Genomic DNA, 24556 nt, shown 5'->3' on the forward strand with positions numbered 1-24556 from the left:
TCTTCAATTAGAAATATTATCTGTACAGCAGCTGAAGACTGAGAACTGCTGATACACTGCAGATGAGAACATTTGCTGGTCTCTGGGCTCCAGCCTTTCTTAAAAAATGATGATCGCACAATATAGATTGCTCGCTTTATATGTGTATTAAGCTGCAATGCCAGCATTTACATTTGCAACATTACAATTCTGCTTTCTTAGGCTCAAGAGAATTTGCTGCATCTGGTAGATTTTATTTGCTTTGTATCTTAGGCAATTGTTATGAGCAAAGCACAAATAGGCAATATTATTGCTTAAAGTCCTTTGTTTTGTTGATTATCTCAGATACTACAAAAAAAAAGTAAACCAAGAGTGGGCCTGTGAGATGGGTCATTCAGTGTCAGTTCGCTTGCACTATATTATCCCAGAGCTATTTTTATAAGGCATGTCCATCTGCTCCTTCATTTCTTCCACATGTATAGATCCAGAGAGTCTAAGATGCAACACCAGAGGGAAAGAAAAGCACCTCACACAGCAGTTACGGGCACTGCAAGGGAGGAAAGCCATTTGGGTGATTCAGACCGCAGCAAGCTGAGCGGTCCCCGTCTACCCTCGCACCCTGCCCCTTTGCCAAAGGTTACTGTCTCCAGTAAGAAAGCACTTGTAGCACATCTGGTGCTGCAGCAGCACGATGGGCATTGTGCTGCCTCTACAGCCACTGCTTTCCCAGCCTGGCAATGCTCAAGCACAGCCCAGCTTCAGTGCTGTAACACACTACGAACTGTGGCAGCTGCAGAACAGCTACAGGGCAGTAACTTAGAGCAGCACACTAGGTAGCAAGAATGGTAACCTCCTAAACCTGTCTTTCTGAATCCTCAGCTCTCCTGGAATATTTCAAGCACTTGCCCATTCCTATTTCATGGCTGGTAACCACATGCTGTGACCTAGAAAACGATGGAGAAAGGCAGCTACATAAATGGTAGCTGTGAGATAGCCTTACTAAATGGGCATCTGTTGGTGTTTCTACTAAGGATTCCTGCTCTATCAACCCTAAGTATGTGCTGAAGCCCAGGCAGCCTTCCCAGATGTCTCCCTAGTAAAGCAGAAGCTGGAGACAGCAAGTTGGCTCTTGTAGATTTTTGAGCCGTGTTAAAGTCTTTAATGACATGTGTCTGTGTAGAGATTAGAAAAAAGGCTGCAGTTAATTAAGAAGCATTTTACTTCAGTGATCAATCTGGGAAAGATCTTTATAGAAGGCAAATATTGTTAATATATTTGTTTTACTCTGCATACTTTGACAAACTCATGTCCATGCTATTGACACCTTTCACAGTACTGCTTTTAGTGGGTGAGACCTGCCATAGCCATGAAATCTCCCTGTAGCTGCTATACAAAGGAAATGAAAATTCATGAGTGTGTGCCCAGTGTTATTTCACTACTTTATTACAGACATTAGTGAATAGAGAATAAGTAATTTACACTCTTCCTTGAAAAATACTTTTTATCCTCCACAATCTCCTGTTTCAAATACATTGTGAATAATCAAGTCTTCTCCATTTCCTTGGAAGTATTTTGCCATTTGAATTACTTAAAACTTCATTACATTTATAACATAACATTATAGATTGCATCTGTCTGTAAAAAATTAATATTAATTAAAACTGAAGACACTTATGGGGACAAAGCAAGCAAACAAAACTGCAAACTAGTACAACAGCTTACCAAAGTAATATAACATAAATATTTAGTTCAAGACTTTACACATCATGGTGGGACAAATTTATCAAAATATTTTAAATTTCCTGACTTCAAGTGGCATCACCAAGATCTGCGAAGTGCTTTAATAACACAAGAATTAAAAATTTATTTTTGTTTTCAATTAAAGCCATCATCTTAATTTTAATAAAAAAGGTTTAAGAGGTCAAAATCAAAACAAACTGGATTCTAGTTTAGAGCTTTGTTGAAATATTCAGTTTTGATTGCAAATGGGAAACATTTCAGAGACAGAAAAAAACACTACCTGAGGGAGTAGCTGAATTTATGGTAGAAGTGGGTGAATTACTTGTAGCAGACAATTTATTATGAGACCACAAAAGGCAGAGATTTCTTCCTCTCCGAGAAGGCAACTACTGTTTTCTTTACTCAGAGTCAGGATATTGTCCATCAAATGCTTATTTTAGCTGCTATCACACACCTCCCTAGACCTTAGTAATGATAATTCTAACATCCTCATTCTGTGACTGGTCATCCAAATCAATAATTTACACTCATTCAGCCACAGAACAGCAATCTCGAAAACCAGGAAGAAAGGTATCACTAAGGCCTGGTGGTTTTCACTGGCTGCTCCAATATACGGAATACTGAGGCAGTGAGCTGCAGAGATTTGACTCCAAAGTTGTGGAAGTTTTACTGACTGGAAAAACTGAGTTACAGCATGCCCTCAACAGGAAAAAAAAAAAAAAAAGGTGGTGGTGGGGGAATAAAAAGAAAGACAGAGATAGACAAGACATTTACATCTCCTTACAGCCACAAGGGCTCGGTGGCCAAGTTATCTGACGCGTCTCCTAAGGATGTGTTTGTACGGCAAATAATAACTGTGACTGCAGCCTGGGGAGCTGCACAAGCTTTAATCAATCTAATGTGTAACTCTAGCAATAACAATGTAGAAGGACCAGTTCAATTTAAGCTTAAGATACAATGGACCTCATTAAGTGAGAACACCTTCATGATGATTAGCATATTATTAACTCCCACATATTAGCACCACCTCTTGTATCAATTAATTTCAACACACTGGACACCCAATCTATTCAAAAGCATAACTATTTTGTTTAACTGATTTACAAAGGGCTCTGAAGGATGTCTGTCTCAGTTCCCACCAAACAAAGTAACTAAAACACTTCCTTACGTTTAGAACTCATTAACTGTGGTATCCTGAGCATTATTACATTACAGACAATGTCTTTGAACGTTATGCTCACCTTGAGCAGTAAATGACATAGAAGCAATATACCATGTGGCAGCTGCATTTAAGAATAACTACAAGTTTTGCAACCTACAGCACTGTCACTCCAGTGATACGGAACCTTTGTTTCAGGAACAGACTCTGAATCCATTGTTTCCTTAATGAATTCAAATCAGCAACTGCACAGAGCCACAGAAGCAACAGTGCCAACAGCAAGAGACACTACAGAAATGGAAGTCTATAAATTTCAACAACAGTAGACTAAAAATGCCAAAATACTCCTAGGGCTCACTAGGCTCTTGAAACTGCTGCATTAATCCCACATGGCATTCCTCCTTTTCAGTGGGTCTCTGATCTGATCACCCTAGCAAAGATGAAATAGGAAGAATGGAAATAAAAAAACAAAGCCAAAAATCCCCAAGGACTGTACCTCTCCACTCTATAACTCCTGACTTCCAGTATTAAAGCTTCTTTAGGCTGCTGAGCAATGCAAGGTTTTCAAGACCTGAGTATTGACAGCACAGGAGGTACTTTAAGGTTCTTTGCCACTGGAAACTGATTTGTTTCAGGCAGTTCATGACAGGTGAGAACACCTGAAAAACATTACTGTTCCAACTCTGTCATTTCCCCATGCAGTCTGAACATTGTATTTAGTGAGGGCTATCCCAACATTTGCATAAATCTTCAAAAAGAAATTAAATTTGCTTCTTCAAAAAGAAATTAAAAGTGAAACATACCCTGATGAAAAACAAGATACTTTTAGAGCAGTGAAATGTGTTGTTTAGATAATCTATACCTAGGAAGGAATTCAATCACTGCCACAGACAATCTTGTCAAACAAAAACATGTGAATAAACATTCGGTGATTTGGTAAACACTGGTCCAAATAGCCACACACAGACTGAAAGGCAAAATCAAAGTCTTCATGAACATAAAGCTTTACTTTGGCAGGTATTAAGTGCATTTTGTATGCTGCAAAAAATTGTGACTGGCCCTCTGTCTTGGGGAGAGTATCACCTACTTTCTTAAGGCTGAATTTCACCCAACTTTTTATTGTTGTTTTCAGACGAAGAATAGATTTCTGCACTGCAGATGTACAATTCTAACCCAAAAGAAACCTCATATGATTCAGACAAAAAACCCCATATCTTCCTGTGTTACTAAATCCATATCTTCTAGTCTTCAAGTTGTTCTGTGGCTGCATTAGAATCACTTATTTCATTTATACTTTTTTCTTGCTTTGCTTCTTTTCTAAAAGTCTTCAAACACTTGTCGAGTCTTTTTAGGAATACATCTACATCTTGCTTTTTAATTCCAATTGCTGAGGCAGCATTGAGGTAAGCACAGGGGTAGTCATTTGCATGTGACATAAAGCCTTTAAAAGTGTAGTTATTCACAGTTTGTACAGACCCACATGGAACAACCCTGAAACAAACAAAATTATGGTTCAGTTAAAGCTGTCTTGGACATTTTATGTGACACTCTAGGTTGAACACAATTACACAAATTTCTGAAGTGGTGAGTTGCTATTCCTACCACTGACACTCAGCACCAGCATAACATTAAAATCTTTTGAAATGCTGGGTCAAATAGTGTATACTACAAAGGAAATTACTTACATTAAAAAAAAGGAAAATCTGGTAAAGAACTGGAGAGTTTTAACTTTAAGAATTGAACCTGTTGAATAATTTTACCAAAAATGGCTACAATTACAGGACAAGCCAAGGTTAGTACAGGCAAATTAAAAAGAGCATCTAACTACAGTACATATAGATTTACTGTCATTCATCTGTTCAGGAAGTGGAATAATCCAAGCTAATGAAGCATTCCTTCTGATGTGGAAACATTCAGCTCTGCTTCAAAAAAATGACATTAAGTCTATGGGAGAAGTGAGCATGGCAGCAGTAATACTCAGATTAAGGAATGCTGCCAAAACAAATTTTAAATCATTCTCTTCTTCTAAAAGGTTTAAACCAAAATCTTTAAAAATTATTTGGCTTGAATTTCCATGTAACAGTGTCTCTAAGAATAAATTCAGCTCAGACTGGCTCAGGTTGCAGATTTTTAATTATTTTAATTTTTTTTTTTTTAAACACAATTAGTTCCAGGAAGCAGAATTTTCTTCCCTATGACAAAAAGCTACATAGGGCATTAAAAGCTTATTCCCTTGACAGCCACCATAACCATATTTGTGCTCCAATAAACAAAACAAAGATCTTCACTAAGTAGCTTACACCTGAAGATCAGACAACATCTGGAAACTAAATGAAACCAAGGGGTACTAGGGAATAATGACACTAAATTAAATGGGCATAGATTATCTATTTAGCCTACCAAAGTTAACAAAGGGAGCCTCACTGCTAACTCAGGCAGGGAGACATCATTAGTTGATAACACTGGTGAAGAAGGGTGATTACTCTCTGATTTGTTATTGTCTGACTGCATTCTGTAATCATGAGACAACTGGTATAAAACAAATTCTACAGGGTTTAATAAAATACATGCTAATATAACTAACATGCTAAAATATATTGTAATATAACCCCCCCAAAATTTTTCTAATTCATAGCATCCTTACCTTGCTCCAGAAACTTGTCTTGTGAAGAGCATAGATCCAAGCTGGGTAACAGCAGCATCATTACTTTCATCTAGATTCTTCAGTGACATGGCTGGAATAACATAAGGTCAGGTTAAAACTGCTACAAAGCTGCTTTTTCTCTGAAGAATCATCACAAAGGACTAGGTGCTTTCCAACAGCAAGGATCTAGCCAAATATTTGTGTTCAGATACAAAGAAAAAAAGAAATGCCATAATTTTTAACTTTTCCAAAAGCTGTCATAGATTACTTCTCTAGTTAGACTGTATGCAGATTCTGCACGGGTGGTAGTACCACTACTGCTGGTGTTCAGCAGAATTTTTGGTTAGAACAAATACCTTGAGCAGGAATTTCATAATCTCTTTTAAGATGAGGGGTAAAATAATTAGACTAGAATTTATTTTTAAATGTACTTTATAGAAAGTATTACTATATGGTAAAATCTTCTGCTTGCCTTGATTACAATAAATGAATCTGTTGGACAGAAGCAAAATAATTGGCCTAAATTACTACTCTACTTTTATAGCAGGTTACCTTATTGGGTTTAATGGTTTCATATCAGCCTAAGAACAATTTAATACAGTGTAGTGAACAATGTTTAATATAGAGGAATGGTATGTGAAAGTTCATTATGAATGCACAGTATATTAGAATTTTTTAAAAGATAAAAACCCAACAATTACCTAGGGAAATGGGATTATGTGGTGTGTCTAACAGTCTCTCATTGTGGTTATCTGCCAGCTTCTTCAGCTCACTTGAAAGATAGGAAAACATCTCCTAAAAAAAAAAAAAAGGGGCAATTTTTTTTTATTAGTTATCAAACAGAGAAAATAGCACCTATTTCACAAAACTGTTAAGTCTCCATTACATCCTACAGGTGCCCAGCTGATTTTCTTTTCAAGTGTACCAAGAAAGTGGACCAGACAATTCTCTGAAATAATTCTATAAAGCAACAGCTCCATTTCCGGAACACCGTTCTTATCTCTCAAGCTGATACAGAAGTCTCTGTCTGGTTTAATATATGTGCTTGGGATGTTGGTCATTCTCTCTGTGGCCCTGAAATCTAGGGAGGTAAAAACCTGAAGAGGTTCCCACTGCACAGCGGGTCTTACCCCAACCCACTGCTGCAAGAGCTTTCCCCTGCCCTGGTCCCTTAAATCACACGTTATGGCAAATTGCTCCTTACTTTGTTTTCTCTCTGTTAATACATTCCAGACTAAAACCAGTACATTTCGTTACTAGTATCATACAATCACAATCCCCACTAGTGCAGAGACTTCTTTTTCTGTATGAGAATACAAATCCAGTCTCTGAAGGAGGCTGTGAGTGCACATTTGACTGAATTTTATTTCACACAATATATACTCTCCTCAGTACTCAGCTCTGATGTGCAGCCTGTCCTTCTCCTATGATCCCCCTCCTGTTCAAGCTGACTAAAGGAAGGGAGATATCTGAACTTCTGCTATCACTTAATTGGATTGCACCTTTATTATGAAAGTGTCATAAGACATTCAAAAATGTTATGGCTCAGATACAAGTCACACTGCACATAAAAGGCTGCTCCTCTTACTTCATCTGTATTTCATTTCCTTCCTCTTCCCCAGCAGTAATCTATGATAACTGTTCATGCTCTTTCTCACTCTAATATTTTCCTCTTCAGATATCAGCTCAAAACACTTATTGACAGAGTGAAAATAAACACCATTCTTCTTATTGTATGCTTTGGCTTTTTTTCCATCCTTTCTAATGCTTAGTCTCTCATAAAAAATAGCAAAAATGTATAGATATTAAATAGTCTTTTTAAAAGATATTAAACATAATTTTTTCTTCTTTCTGGCCATAAAAATTGTGCTGCTGATCTGCTTCAGTGTGACTGCCTGTTTAAGCAATTTCTGGACCTGCCAAGTGATTTTTCATTCTTTAAATAGAGTTGCCTCTTCTGTTTGCAGACCAGTATCCTGCTCTGACCTGTGGACTCTGACAGATACAAATTATAGCTCGTGAGCAAAATTATGTTTTTGAACAGAACCTCCCCAAGGTCTTATAAAACCAAATGAGCTTTGTGGTACCTAAGCTGGAATAATGTTACAGCCACTTTTCCTGAACCACTGCGAGAAGCCCTGTCTCGCTTCACGAGTGAACAAAAGAACACAGCTCCTGACCTGTTCTGATACCATAGAACAAACTCAGATGGAGAGAAAAAAGTACCCTCTTACTGTCTAAATGAATTAGGCTGTTGATCCAACTATCAACAAGAACATAAAGCTTCTGTAATACTTCGAAAAACAAAACTTTGTGGAGGTATCTATGGTTAACTATCAGAACTGGAAATTTGTGAAAATATTTCTTATTTCTTGTAAATCAAGTGATTTTATAGTTTCAATTCATCAGAGCTAATTTATAGTTCACCCACAGAAGCTGAAAAACATTTGTTTCAAATGTTCAGACAGCCTTTATTCTGGTTCCTCACTGAATATAAGCACATTACTGATTTGTTACTTGCTTTCCACAATAAGAGCTAGCCATTTTACTAGTATTTTCTTTTGTACAAATAATGAATTAATTTGTGCTCCCTCTGCTGGCTATTTACTTCTACAACTGAAGCAAACTACTACCGAAATAGATAAATTGTGTTTACTATGGAGATATTATTGGTGAAATCAGTACTGAGAAAAAATATACTGGAACAAGAACAAACTCCTAAGTAATTAATTTTTGTGTGTTGTATCCAGGGAATTCTCTGATAAATTTCTCACAGTATTACTGAAAGGACTACAAGTTGGTATAACAAGTTACCCACTGAATAAATGTATTAAATTAAATTACATTTATTGAATGAAATTAGGTTACTAGATGAGCTTTTACATACAGAGGAATTTGTTAAAACAAGAGAGAATAGAAAGACGGTAAAAAAAAATTAAAGTATATTTTCATCAGTTGGACTGAAGCTACATGGATACAAATTCATAACTTCTTATTTTTATGAACAATACTCTCTTGCATCTTTCCACTGGAAGTCCTCTAGGTATTTTATAACTTCAGAAGTTTGTCACAAAATAGATTAACTGCCTTTCTAAAAAAAGGATAAAAGCAATATTTTTGTGAGGTCAAATCTATAACCAACCTCTATTATAAAATACTCCTCTTATATGGAAAATTTATAAGCACCCTAAGCAATTATGTATAAATGAGCTCTTACATAATAGATTTTCTGTAGCAGGCACTCAAGTTTTTTCCAACTAAGCTAACTATTATGCTAAAGTTGCACCAAACAATCAGGCACTAAATGTCAGTTAAGTTTCATTATTTAATTCAATCTTTCCCCTTAGAAACTTCTTACAAAGCCTCATCAGGCTAGAGAAATGAATGCTAAACTGTGTGGAAATGTCTTGCACTTCTGGTCCTGCCAGGACCCAAACCAACAAAATACCTTAAAAATTACAAAGAACAAATCAGCAATGCTATATGCACTAAATATGCCAATTAATTCAATTATTTGGAGAAAACAGCCTAATTCCACACACATATACAAACATATTTTCAAGAAGTGTTGTAACAATCATTACAACAACCATTTGAATCACACCATATTTACATTATAAAACTATTTTTAATAGAAGCTACACTAGTATGGGTGATTCTTCATTTGTTGCTTCATTGTAATAGGCACTATTCTTCTTCCAAATGAAAATAACTCAAGGCAAACAAGTAAGGAAAAAGCCAGTAACTCCAGAGGAAAAGAAGATGGGGCTGCTAAATATACTGTCAGTCCCATGCCAGGTGACAGAGGCAACTGATGAAGGCTGGAAAAGTTTTTGTGCACAGTTGAAACTGTCCTAGCTGGCTCTAACCACCCAGCTTGCTTACAGGGTAAGGTTGTAACACTCTGCCTTCCTCCCTGTTTCACTCTCATCTGAAAAGATGAGCCACCCTCAGAGAGCAGCCATACAGCTGCTTATGGCACTAAAGACGACACTGCATAAGAGTAATTTTACAACCTCTTCACAGCAGACACAGATGCCAACTCTCCTACGCTGTACCTGAGACCCATCTGGTCCCATCTTACTTTGCAGCAGCCCCTGCTGTTTATCATGCAACCATCACAGCCTCTCTTCTGCTCCGTGTGTCAGACTGACCGGCTGCACCCGACCTGTGATCTGATCACACCTCTTCCTGCAGCCAGAGAGAAGTTGCAGTGCTGAGCATCGAGACCTGTTAGTGTATGAGAGCCCCCAAAGAAGGTTTGCCCTCTTCAAATGAAGCCAAACACATGACAGAAGCTCCCTGTTTGACACCTGTATATACCACATGCCCTCCTAGATAAATCCTCCTGCCTTGCAAGGATTGTGTTCTGAATTTATACTAGAAAGTTTAAAAAAATAAGAAATTATTACAGAACCTTTAAACCTTCATATTATATATATCTAACAGATATTTCATTAAACAGAAAGTACCCAGTAAATCTTGCCAATCTGATATGGTAACACTAATGCTGACATTCACATTTTTTTAAAGGTGTTTCTTAATAACATCAATCAACACACTTTCTTTTCAGCACTTGTGAGACCTCGAGTTCAGGCTCCTTATGACCTACACCTCTCCAATACATGCTCTAAGTATGTAGGCCTCTCTGAAATTTCCAGTCATGCTTGGCACTTGTGTAACTACACAACACCATTTAACACAGTTCTCTTAAAACTATTTTGCCTCCAGCCACTCTAAAGTCTGAATACGGTTACACATATTTCACATGGGGAAAATGCTGCAACATTCCCACATTTGACAAAATATAGCGTAGCAAACAAACTAGACAAAAAAAAACCCACAAAACAAAACAAAAAAAAAAGAAAAAAGGAGTAGCAAACATCTATTTTGCTTTAAGAATATCTGGGGTTTTTTACATTTTTAATATCCATCATTAAATGGCTTTCCTCTTCTTCCATCATAAGTAGAACAGCAATATAAACTCACACTGAACTGTACAAATAATTTATTCCAATCAGAACAATTACATCAATGACAACTCATGAAACATAAGCCCAGTATTTTACTGAATTGTAAAACCAAACAATTTCCTCCCACTCCCTGTGATTTTAAATATTTTAGATACGTGCTCAATAAGAACATAAAAATAACTCCAGTTGCACTCTCAGAAAGTACACAGACAGATGGATAGCAATATAAAAAGCTTCATCACATTCCAACTAACACAGAAATACATTTAAGAAAATGAGAATTATCTTCATTGTTAGATTAGGGAAAGTTTAATGAGGAAATCCATAACTGCTGAAAACAAAATAAAGCCATCATCTGTCCGATAATACCAATATAATGTTAAATGGATTAAATGGACCAGGTATTAAACTTGGTCTGCAGGGTCCTGAATGTAAACCCTGAATGTAGGGTCCTTGCTCTCCATAAAATCTGAGGTGACAACTAAGTCTGCTGTTTATGCCATTAGAGAGTGTAACAAATATATTTACTACAGGTGGCCTGGTTCAGACACCGTTACATACATGAAAATAGCAACTTTTATGACCTGGAAACGCAAAATATGGGACATTTGTGAGACCTGTACTGAGGCATCAAGGAAGTTGTTGCAAAAACATACCTTTACGTAATGTTATGAGTTATTTAAAAGCAAAGATATTAACAAATTTGACTATTGACCAGCTGTCATCTGCATTGCAAAAGGACCTGGAATCGCCTACTGAGATCAGAAAACCACTGTTCTAAACACCACAAACACATAACAAGGAATACTGAAAATTCACAACAAGTGAGCAAACATTACTGTTGGTGGTCTTCCATCCTTTCTCTGGAATGTCAGAGAGATACAACTGTTGAAAACATTCCTTATTAAACTTTCACATACGGTCACCTTCATTCAGCTACTTGGACAGCATGTGTGTGTTACTGCCTTTCTCTCCTGTCCTCAGATCCACTGTTCCGTTTTATTCCTTCATATCATAACAATCCCATACTCTTGGACAGCTGCACACTCCCCAACTGCCAGCTTGTCAGAAAAATTCCACTCCCTATACTTGCTTCCCTCCCTCTTATAATCTTTTCCCTTCCTATATTTAAGTCCACCTGTGTAACAGAAAAACTGGGCAGACTCTTTCCTTGGCTGTGCACGATTTCTCTCTTTTCAGTAATATTCTGATCTTTCCGGCCTAAATTCAAATAACCTGAAGTAATACCCATGCGAATAAGGATCAGGTAAAAAGAGAAAGAAAAAAAAATACCTCAAGTTTTTTTATAGCTGATTTTTTGTGCGAGTAGGTGCAGCTGCACCAATATAAAAAGGAGTACTCAATGTCAAGCTATAAATAGCTCCTGCTGGAAGCCTAATAGCTCTGCCTTTGCTTCCTCAGAGCACAGGCAATAAACTATCACTATTACATTTTTACAATTCAGGAACAAACAGATTTAAGCAAAAATGTTTCTATTTCTACAGCAAATCCAATAAAAGAAACATATTTATGCCATATATAAGGCCCCCTTTATAGAGTATACTCACACTTGAAATAGAAAGACATGAAGTTGTAAAAATATAATACTTCATTCACTTTAGAATTCTACTTCCATGAAAGTGACATGACTGAAAATATACACAGCATTTCTTTATCTAAAGCCTCTACAAGAAGAATCCTCTGTATTACTATTTAGAGAGCAAAATCAGGCCTCTATCATTTCCAGAATTAAGGATAACTCAAGACGTACAGATTCCAACCCGACCCTCACTGAATTTTTGTGCAATGCAGTTATATCCAACTTAAAACACAGTCTGTGAAAGGCAGAGAAGAAACCTAGCTCTGTATCTAGATGAATACCTTAAATGACAGTATTCTTCTCCTTCTGTGGCAATGCACAGTATTTAGAACCTAACGAGAAGCTGTGATTCTCCAGAGCATGTGGTACACAATCATTTAATTAAACACTATCATAGCACAAAGGCACAATAGAGACAAAAGAGGAAGACAACAGACCCTGGCTTACTCTGAGTGTCCAATCTCACATCCTGGAAGCACTGGGACCATGATAACACAGTACAGTACTTCCCAGATTAAGCTTTTGTGGACAAAATTCTACTGTATTAGTTACACACAGGAACAACAAATATGAATACTGTACAAGATAGTACAGGACCTCAGTTTAGCTTTCTGGTTTGAACAAACAACAACATGGAAATCATGCTTACTCATTAAGTACCATTTAGCCAAGAAGTAATAATATCATACTGCCTTTCCAGATTCAGAACTGTGAGCTCAGAGTAAGTTCAGTGGCTTTCTAGACAGAAACTAGATTTACTACACAAAGCAGTTTTGCAACAAGACTTTAGGAGCTGACCTCAAGAAAATGCTGCTTGCCAAAAAACTTACCTTTCTCTCTTTCAGTAACTTTTTGTAGCCACTGGTACCCAGAGACAGAAGTGTAATGAGGACATCTAAGGAAGGAGACGCAGATGCTCTTCCTGAAAAAAACCCCAATATACAGATTAAAGTGGCAAAAAATAAATTTTATGTGAAAGAAAGCTGATAATCAAGTTTTCTACAGTTATTTCATATGGCTGAAATCAGACCATGAACTAGTTACCTGGATACATTTTGCTGATCTCCTGAATGAAGGACTCGTTGAAGCCAGCAATGATAGCACCACCTACTGGAACCATAAAATTTTTGTCCAAGCTCTGAACAAAAGCATCTATTCTGCCCACTCGAGCACCCTTTGTCAAAAACAAACAAAGAAAAATCCCCAGCATATATTAGAAAAAAAGGAAATGTGATAGCATCATAATTACACAACAGTGTAACAAAACCACATATAATTCCTGAAACTTTCTCAGATCCTGCATTGATGATAAAAAATAAAAATCATAGCATTACCTTTTCTTAGCACTGCTCACTATTAGTACCGTTATCTGCTTAACACAGTACCTTACAAATTCCCATTTTTCTGTGATTTAAAATACTGATTTTAGTTCTCGCAAGTCTAAGTAGAGCTCATTTCAAACAACCAAAAAGTAACCCCTCGAAATTTAATAGGAATTTTACAGTTAAAACTGTTCAACCCAAACTTTTCACGGATTCTCACAGTAAAGGACTACAAGTTAATGCTTCATTAGCAAAGATTTCTCTCTATGCATGTATAAATTTGCATTAAAACAAGTGAGCTGTTACAGCACTTCTCCCTCTATGGCTGCTTGCAAAATCCAGACCCCGATAACTTCTTACAGCAGATATCCCCCCCACTTCAGAGAAAACAAACATCCTTATACCTAACCACTCAGATTTTCTCAACGGAAAAAGGTCTAGATTCTGCAGCACACCTTCAATTCGAGTAATATGCAACTGGGAACTGGACAATTAAAACCTATGCCGCATAAAAGAACTTGAAAAGTATATTCAACCCAATAAATACTAAAGCATATGCAAATACATACAATTTAAAGTGCTACTAACTGAATGCAAGAAAGAACAGAGTTAATATCTATGGCAAACAGACTGAAAAAGGTAGATTCAACTAAACCATATATAAATAAATATATATATATATTATAAATAATAAATTTATTATTTCTATGTTTTGATAGTTTAATGCATGTGAAATAGGAAGAGGCACTCCAAGTTTGTCAGCTTTTTGATGGGAAGATGAATGCCAGAAGCTACCACTTGATTTAACTGACAGGAGACCACCACAGGAAAAGCACGGCAAATGAAATGGTCTCAAAAGCTTTTCCCCTGTGATACTCTTGCAAGTTCTATTCACAACTGTGCTCAGCATGTACATATTCCTAAGTATTCATTAGTAACTACTTCCTCATAAACAGCACATTTTCTAGCACACTAAATAAATTTTTGTAAATAAATGTAAAACAAATCAGAGCTCAAATGTATACATTTGCATAAGCAAGGAATAAACAAACAACTTATCAAGTCTAGAAAAAATGCAAAAACCAACGCAGTAAAACTTCTATTTGTAGCTTTATAGTCTGAAACGTTTATCATTAGATACACTTCATGCAGCAAACCCCAGCACTTCCACAGCCCCCTTCATGTTAGTTTCTCACTAAACTTGTGCAAATTAAATAAACATGTACCCAGTACATTACAAATAAAGCACATACCCTTTTCTATTTCACAAAATGCTTTAAGTTTTGTTAAATTCCCTGTTTTTCAAGATTTAGGAAAGCCAGCATGATGTTCCTGTTACAATTATGTCTGTACCCTGTCAGTAGTGTCTTAGTAATCAGAAAAAAGATGAACAGCATATTTTAAATTAATAAAAGTTCAAGATTCCCTGAATTCTGTTAAAATATAATCCCCTATTTTTTTGAATAGGCAGAGAGAAAGGAGAAATATTGAAGAACACTGCACATACAATACAGTCAGCAAAAAAGCAAGAATTCTGTTTCATGACTGATCTAACATATCAAGCAACATTCTCCTCAAACTAAACGGTATCAGAAACTAAACTTTTTTGAACATAACATTGAACTTAACCCAGTTTTCTCAGCCATTCTCCATGTCAACAATATTTTAACAGTGACAATATCTGTAAAGTGTTGCTGTAAAATCCTGTACCTTAATTGAAAATCTGTAACTCACATTCTGTTGAAGGCTTAATCCCTATTCAAGCATGATCCATTATTTACTTCTAGTCAACAAGCTTATGAAATATTTTAAGAGAGCTTATTAAGGATATTTTTTCCATTATGAAAGACACATGAACATACACAAAACCTAACTAAATGGAGGGTTATTACACAAAAAGCACATAGAAATAAATATTATTTTAAAGTTCTATTTCCCTCTGGTTTTTTTCTCTCAGAAATTTGTTCAAATATCAGACGTGCATGGGATTACTCTCGACACCAGGAGGCATCTGATAAAATCTACTAGGTTGTCTACAATCAGAAATTTACTTAAAATTGTTAAAAAATATTATTGGAAATACACAGCTCCTACCTGTTGGATAAGATGCATACATTTTGACGACTGAACTCCATACGCATTGTTGACAATATGGGGAATGTCATAATTGGCACAAATCACTGCCAACTCCTCCAGCCTGTGAGCATAAAACTGTCATTTAGAGAAGCGTTGATAACTGTAACTCATCTTAAAAGTCAGACCACTAAAAGACTGAAGAATTTACAAGGAGGTCAGAATGAGAAAGGTAATGTTTTGATTAGTACCTCAAGGCAGTACTTGTCACCTTAAGCTATAAAGGTTAAGGTAAACATTGTATTGCCTTTTACATATATTGCAAATTGTTAATCTGGTCTGAAACTTTTCATGCTTCTCTTTTTGTCTGGACACCAGTAAATACATCCCAAACCATTCTGCTTCAAGTACAAGCTTTTTTTTTTGCTACTTCAATGTTAAGTGAAAGAGCTTCAGCTAATCACGTTTTTTTTTTTTTTCCTTTTCCTCTAGTATTCAACATGAAATTGGTCTATGGAAGTTCCAAGAGTGTCTTGGGAATAAAAAACATCATATAACAGGAAGTTTTTATGTGCTTCTGTTTAATTCAAAGAACTAGTATTTCAACCCTTTAGCTGGAATCTCACTTGCATGTTTCAGACAAACTAATTAGAAGAAAAATTCTTTAAAGGAAGGGAGAGCCCTAAAATATCTGAATACGGACATTGACAAATTGAAACTTTGTTCAATTGTTTACAACTTCACTTGCATTTGGAACCCCCTGACATCACAGTGAGCTTAGCCTGGATTGATTAATCAATCAAATTAGGATTTATGTGAGTGCAGAGATCCTTTTTGGGTAAAGGCCTTCAGCATTTTAAACATACATGTAACTTCCAGTTATGCTCTGTTTTTTAAAAAAAGACTCATGATTTTCCCCAAATTTGTGAACCTATCTTTGAAAAAATAATGTAATATATAGTAATTTAAGTGATGATAAAAGTTATATTACCTCTAAAAAAACCCCAGGAAACTCTACTTCCAACGTATTTTTACTCTTTCTGTACTGCCTCTCACTGTAATTTACTGAAATTCATGTAAAGTGTGACAGAGTATGAAAACATTTTCCAAGAGGTGACATTCCTTTGCATTCTATTTCTATTATATTGCCTAGTGTTGTTCTGCAATGCAAAATTCAGCTGCAAATGTCACAATAAATTTTCTGAACCTCAATCCTTAGGAAATCGTAACTATCACTTTAAAGAAATCATCACTATTATCCTTAAAGAAATCAAAATTATCTTACAATTAGGAAACACCAGTAATGTAATGTACATGTTGATCTTCTACAGTCAAGATATTTGTCAGAAACTGTGTGTCCAATAATTTTTCCTACTTATTAACATCCTGAACTCAGTAACAGTATACTTGAGGAAACATAACAAGCAGGGCAAAGTTTTTGCCTTCTGATCTGCTGATCTTAATCAGACTCATTCCTCACCTTCCACAGAGAATCAAAAGGCACATAGTTCCACTCTTACAAGCTTTTTTCAGGTGCAGGCAGTGAATTTCATCAAACTGGAAACACAGAGGGTGTACAGCTATATATGTTTGTCTCTCTCACCTCTTGAGACTTAAAGAAGCAATAAGCTAGCTTTTACAAGTACTGAAAACAGAAAAGTCTCTTCTTTTTCTTCCTAAAAATATTCTACCGAACAATTAGATCCGTATCACAATACAGAATGAGAATGCTACAGTTTGAACAGAGTGTGTTAATATGCAAGAGAAGCAAACAATGATGCACAACACCTGTCTGCTTCCAAGGCTTAAAATGAACCATTAGAAGTGCTGCTAGTCATATCATAAAGCATTAATGTAAGTTGGCTACTACTCAAGTTTTTAATAGTCACAAATACAGAAATATTTCACAATTTATTCTTTCTCTCCTATTTGTGAAAGTTCATGAAAAATAAAAGCTCTGTTCTTTCTTTCTATTACTGAAAGTAAAAAGATAAAGAATTCTGCTACGTACACAAACCAACTGAAAAATAACACTTTTTCCCCTTTGATTGTCTTAAATCAGTAGTTTTGGAAACACCTCACAGCAAGAGCAGGTAAAATACTGTCTGAGAACTGATGTCTCTCTGAGGAAGAGTGTTTATACACTAGTGAATTATTCCCACAGAGTGAAACAATACCTCAAAGGAAAGCTATATGCACACAGCCATGAAACTACTTAAAATTTTAAACCACCACCACCACAACTAAATAAAGCCTTACAAATGCAAGATATTTAAAAATAGACGTTTCAAATGGCAACCTCCAGAAATGCTATACAGGGTTTTCCTTCCTGTAGGAAGATGAATGTTATGGCCTTCAACAGTTGACAGTATCCTTTAAATAGAAAGTGCATTCAAGTCCTCCTATATCTGTGGTATATCATAACACAGTGCCACTGCCTAATAATTCATCTCTTAGTTGTAGAGGACAAAACAATCGCATGTCAAAAAGAGGAAGCAGATAAGGAAAAGATTAATTTACCTGAGCTATAAAACAGACCATTCAATTCTGATAGCTGTGATTTAAGTTAGCCAATAAATCTGCAAGTCAACTTCAAGCCATGTTCATAGTATTCTGACAGAATTATATGGTTTTAACTTCCCTCTAGCAACTAGGTTAACATATAATAAATACTGGGGGGTTTTTTAAAGGTAGGAAAAGAGAGTGAAACATATTTTTACTTGCCACATTTCAAAGCAAATAATGTTTCTTTCACACACCTGCAAATAGTCAACTAAATTTTCCAAGTAAAGTAATTAACAAAGAAGCACACACTGCACAGGAACTCTAAACATAAGTCTTTTCAATTTTGTGATGAATTAAAAAAAGCTGAAATGAAATCACTAAGATACTACATTTAAAACCATGTAAAAAAAGACATTAGTATTTCCTACTTTACATACTACGTAAAAGCTCATAAAAATATACCAATTGAATCACAAAACATAAGGAAATTGCTTTTCACACTTATTTTGGAAGCAAATAGAGAAAGCAGGTTTTGCAAATAACAACAATGCTCATTTTGGGCAAATGACTCAATATACCAAGTACTTTCGGCAACTCTCCTCCAACATGCCACTTTCAGACTGAGAAGTTTCATAACCAATGCATAGGTTGAAATAATGTCTCAGATACTCTATTTTTCATTCATAACCACAATGTTCATTTCAGCTTCACCTAGAGCTTGAGTGACATCTTTGTAGCAACTACAGGAGTTATGTATATGGACACATCACAATGGGAACGAATGCAAAGTATTTTAAGTTTGTTTTAATGGTGATTTAAGAGTTGGAAATTTTAGGTAGCATCATCATGCAATCAGTCAGCAAAAGGTCAAACCAAGGGAAGTCACAGAAGGTCCAATTGTTGCTGTATAGCACATCTACCCCAGAGGTATCCAAGAGTTTCCCTTTATCAGGATATCCTAATAACCCCTATACACATCAGTATGATACAGGAGAGAGTAACTCAAGCAATGATTTAAATTTGGCTGTAGCTGTTTTTTTTTTTGGTTTTTGTTTTGTTTTGTGTTTTGTTTTTGGGCTTTTGTTTCTGCTTTTGTTTTGGGGTTTTTTTTTTGTTTTGCGGTTCTGTTTTGGTTTTTGTTTGGCTTTTGTTTTGTGTTTTTGCTTTGATTTTTTGTTTGATTTTTTTTTTTATTAACAGCTTAGGAAAATTTATCATTGGTTGTAGGAGAAGAGTAGAAAAGACAACAGTGCCATTAAAATGTGCCATTAGCTATGGAGCTATATTTACTGGACTATGTCTCTATGAAAGTATACTTTCACCACTTCCATGAAATTGTAAAAAAAACAATACCAAATTGGCATTAATTTCACCACAATAGATCATCATTAATCTCAGTTATATGGCAGAAGAAAACCCTTCTGTGTTATTCTTATGCTTTTAATATACTTCTCTGAAAGTGGAACACTTCAACCAAGGTGATTAAAGTAGCTTTACTAATTGTTGGCAGAAGTAATTTTAAGAAGAAGGTTTTGTTGGGTTTTGTTTGTTTTTACTGTAGCAAATAACACACTTCTTACAAAGATTGCTTACCTATCAGGTACCCTTGGAGCAAAGCAAGATGTTGTGGAATGCACACAAAGAATATTTTCAGCACCAAGAGCCTTGATTTTGGCCTCCACTGCTTCAAGGTCTGTCCGTAGCTCATCGCCTTCTAATGCATTTTCTATCACCACAGGCTCAAAACCTGACCAAAAAAAGCAAGACCTGAATGTAACTCAACAAATCTCTGACTAATTTTGAGGTTTTAGTTCCAGTATACATCTGAAAAACCTTCTTGCTTCTGCTGTTTTAACAGATTCTTTCTAACAGAAAAGATAGTGCAAATCAGACAGATTGTCACCTTCTGATCAAAATTCCTAGGACACATTTTATGCATAAATTTAAGAGAGAGATATTTGAATCATGGGCTTCAGTTTTACATAATTCTCAGGAGAGCAAATTAAGCATCTTACTTTGAGGGTGAACTGTAACTTCCTTAATACTGTGTTCTCTGTTGACTATACACTTCTGTGCCTCAGCATATGCTTGTATTTTACAGTGCATTAGGATGACAACTCATATGTGTGATTGCATGTTAGAAATCAGGAGTGTAGAAACAAAGCAAAACTAACCATGCATTAGGTCTTTTTGGGATCTTAATGCAAGGATATGAAACTCTGACAGCTGTAGAAGACCATACTCTGTGTGATCAATCAGCTCCTTCTTACCTGCAGTTATCATTGACTTAAAGCAAGATTTCTGGTCTATACGGGGCCAGATAATGTATTTTGCCTTCGGTCTCTTGTGCCGCAATGTTAAAAAACACAGAGTTAAACTCATGCCAGTTGCCATGGGAACCACAAAGCAATTGGCCACTGTCCGGACACCTGCACACAAAAAGCAAGTCAGAAATTAACATCAAGACCCCATGACACACCCCCACAAACAAGAAAGGTTTTTCAAATTTACACCTACCAGCCAGCTTTATAATATCCAGAACTACGGAATTAGTAAGTTTGTTCAAAAGGCTTGATCCTGCAGCTTTAGGCTGGACTGCAGAAATATCACCTGACCTTCCAATTCCATGGATCAATCTGCACAAAAGAAGTTGAAAACACATATCAAGTTTTTCGACATTGCAAAGCAATAATTCTTGCTGACTAAAGAGTATTTAATTTGATAAACAATTGTGGAAAATTTTGTATCCAATGCAACATCAATACCTGCATCAATATCAGCATCTGGAATTCATTACAATGAATTCTACTATAATAAATTGCATATATTTGTATGAAATTTGGGGTTTTTTTAAAGGTAGATTAAAAATCTTCCAGCATGCAAGTAAAAACTTTGAGAAGACCCACAGTAGCAACACCTCTAGCATCTGGCAGGTTTCCTTTTAAGCACACCTCAGCACTTCTTGATGTTTGTTGAATTAGCATTATAAATGCTGACACGGTCAGACACACAACTCCAAGGAAAACAAAAATGATTTGCCTATAGTGTAGAGTAGCATAGGCACAGTGGTATTATACAGATACTCCCTTGACAAATGCTTCATCTCCTTAAGCCAAGGAAATAATGTATACTGTGACAAACATATAAATAGGGCTTTGCCCATCTTCTACATCTTCATCTGCCTCACTGTGCTATTCAATATTATCTACCATGGAATATCGTGTCTGTTTGCATTCTGTTTATAAATTATGTTTATAAGCTGCATTTATAAATACTGAATATTATTTAGTACCTTCCAGGAGCAAAGGATCCTGGAATAATTTATAATAGACAAGCTTGTAGAACTAACTTTGGCCATGGCTGAAATGCAGCAGCTGCTCAAGTAAGCTAGTAACAATTTAGGGCTTAAATTCTGTTTTTATCTTGGGAATGGAGTAAAGTACAATCTTATGAATATACGGAACTTCTATAATACTTCTATATATACTATATATATACTATACATATACTTCTATACTTCTATATATACTATAATTCAGAACTTCTTGGAAAACAGTTTTACAGTTTAAATTTATTTCCCTGTTTCAAGCTATAGGTTGAAATCAACAAATGCTTGATAATTAGTTGAAACTTACACATAATCCTCTCTGCACCTAAAATATCTCCTTTACCATTCCAGCTACATTCTTAACAACTTTTTTATACCAGCTCTTCTTATTTTATGCACTTAAGCACTCCTCCCTAAGGAGCAGTCCTCCATAAGACTGGCCCTTAGAAGGAAAGACAGCTTGAAAACCATCTCCTGTTGCCTCCACCGCTCCCAAAGTCACCTCTAAAACTTACTGCAGTGGAGGACACCTTGCTAATGCTGACACTCCCACGTGAAGCAGAATGCCAGGTGACAGAGCTGCATGGGAACAACAATAGCTAAATGCCAGTTTAGGCTCCCTCTGGCCAGAAGCTGGACATGCTTTCTCCAGCACTGTCAGAAAGAAGAACTTCCTAGATACTCTCCCCTCCCATACCACATGTATCCTAGTATAAAGAGCCGTACACAAAACTAAAAAAGCCAAACTGATGTATTGCTGGCTTTCTCCAGTCATTTCTCATGGTACTGTAGCGCTTATGAAAGCCATCAAGGCAAAGTAACTCAATCTCCATATGGTAAAGCTTTCTGGTCTCTAATATGCTTTTGTGTTAATCGTTCAAGGAGAAACTTCCAGGAAATTTCACTTTGTTCCATGCCCGTTGGATAAAACATCACAAACACACAAAAATGTATATTCATAAGGAAACTAAAGCAGAAGCTCTAAAATTATAGCATCCAACACACCCAGCAAGTGTCAGAAGGGCTAAAAGATATTTAAAAGTTCTTCTTGTCTTTACAGATCTCCTTACTTCACTGATGGACTGTGCTTTCATCTGCCTATCAACTAATAACATTACAAAGATATTAATAAATATAATAAAATACAAACAGCTGTTCACTAGGAACGTTCAATACCCCACAACTACAGTGTGCAGTAGTTTTTAATAAGATATAGATGAAAAGCTATACCTTGTTAAAAAAGTAATGCATAGCATATTTTAAAACAGGAAGATCTCTGCTTCCCTTGCAGAAGACAACTCAGTATCTTCAGTTTCTACAAGTTCAGCATACAAGACATAACCCTGACAAAACATTTTTGTTTAATTCAAGACTTTCCAGTGAGTCGTTAATGAAAATTAAATACAGAAAGTTGCATCAATTCAATTCTTGCATTACAATATTTTTCTCAAATCCTACCAAGGTCTTAGATAACAAAACACAATAATATATGCCATTTGAAAGCATTAATAATAAATCTGAATAATTGAAACTGTTGGTAATTTGTACCTGTAATGCCTTCGGGCAACGAGTCCTGACACCACTCTTCCTTCCCTCTCACCCACACCACAGTTGCCCAGGAAGTTATTGCTATCCATTATAGCAAGTTCATGAAGAAACAATTCAATGGTGCTTTCATCCCATCCATCCTCAGGACATTTTCCCTTAATAATAATAATATAAAGGTAACTATGAAACTCAGAAATTAAAAATGAACAAAACTTTATGCAACTTGTTTGACTGCTACCCTTCTTTCCCACACTGTATTTTCATTACACTGTTTTATGTTATCTAATGTTATCAACCTGTATTCAGAGAAAAGTTAAATGATTTTTCCATGTATTAAGTACAATTACATTAGCATATCCTGACATTAAAATAATCAGGATATTTTTCACCTTGAAGTGTTCTTTATGGTACACACAAAACCACTCCAGGGCATACATGTCAATTACTCCTTAAAAGACTACAGATTATTTGATATATTCTCTAGACAGGACCTACAACTGCAGGCACTCAACAGAGAAAACTCGATGAAAGGGAAGATACTTGGCCATTAGTGAGCAAAAAAAACAAGATGGGAAATACAATTTCACTTGTAACACATCTTCCTATCTGTGCATTTTTTTTTCTAGTTATTACCTAATAGGTAAGGAAAAGACTTCCAGAAAATGTCAAAACGTGCAACCAGAAAAATGCTTTCTTGTGGTCTTTACTCCTCATCTTTGCCAACTGCAAAAAAGAACCTCAGAGGAAAGGAGCACATAAACCCATGAAGCACTGCTATAGGTTCAGAGGCTTTTTCACATGTCCCAGTAAGAACACAGCAAATTCAGAAAATCTAATTCATTTCTGAAATGCGGTACTAAAGTTAAATTGGAAACAGCAGATGACATGACTAAGGATGGCCAAGAACTGAAACATTTGCTAATTCATTGATAATTATTGTTATATCCTGGACACAAAGAAACGTCACCTTAAAAGTGCATCACGTTGTACCTCACGTAGTAACGTGCTAGTATCTCAACTGCCTTTAAACATTAAGTGTTCGCTGGGTCTTTTACACAACACAAGGCAGTCGCTTTTTTCCCCCTCTCAGTGGCGGACTTTCACCCCGGGTGTCCGTAAGGTCTCTGCCACCACGGCCGCGGGTCGAGCAGGGCGGTGGCGCCGGGCCAGGGGGCGGCGAGGCCCGTAAGCCCGGGCCGGCTGCGCCGCGGACCCCGCGAATCGCAGGGCCGCTCTGTCCGCTCGGAGCGCGGTGCTCGGAGCGCGGTGCTCGGTGCTCGGAGCGCGGTCGGCCCGGGTGCGCGGGCCCGGCCCCGTTACCTGCTCCAGCAGCGCCCGCAGGCGCAGCTCGTGCGCGCGGCGGCCCTGCGCCCCCTGGCGCACATAGGCGGCCGTCACCAGCCGCTCGCTGCAGCCCTGGTTCTCCGCGTTCATGGCCGCGGCGCTCCCGCCGCCGCCGCGGCCGCCGCTCCCCCTCCGCACCGAGCACGCCCGTGGAGCCAGGCGCTTCCCACCGGGAAGGGGCGGGTCGGGCCGGGGCGGTGCAGGCGCAGGGACCGTCGGGGCCCCGCCCCGCCGCCGGCTCCGCGCCGCGGGCAGAGCCCGCCCTGCCCCGCCTGGCCCTGCCTTCCCCTCCCCTCCCCTCCCCTGCCCTGCCCTGCCCTGCCCTCCTGTGGCCGGCCCGG

General features: G+C 37.1%; 1 protein-coding gene across 1 annotated transcript; it reads right to left on the bottom strand.

The window, feature by feature from the left end:
• Nucleotides 1-2587: 2587 nt before the first annotated feature.
• SEPSECS (Sep (O-phosphoserine) tRNA:Sec (selenocysteine) tRNA synthase) lies at nt 2588-24362 on the bottom strand. The gene is made up of 11 exons (XM_027883363.1): nt 24192-24362; nt 22872-23026; nt 20513-20631; nt 20266-20424; nt 19589-19742; nt 15512-15614; nt 13140-13269; nt 12926-13017; nt 6224-6317; nt 5523-5613; nt 2588-4369 (listed from the first exon to the last, which is right to left on the bottom strand). The coding sequence occupies exons 1-11, from the start codon at nt 24303-24305 to the stop codon at nt 4120-4122; spliced, it is 1461 nt and encodes a 486-aa protein (XP_027739164.1). The 5' UTR covers nt 24306-24362; the 3' UTR covers nt 2588-4119.
• Nucleotides 24363-24556: the final 194 nt, after the last annotated feature.

Source organism: Empidonax traillii, unplaced genomic scaffold (genome assembly GCF_003031625.1).
Source record: "Empidonax traillii isolate 1590-97213 ecotype Southwest subspecies unplaced genomic scaffold, ASM303162v1 scaffold125:size1524877, whole genome shotgun sequence".
In the NCBI taxonomy this organism is placed as follows: Eukaryota; Metazoa; Chordata; class Aves; order Passeriformes; family Tyrannidae; genus Empidonax; species Empidonax traillii.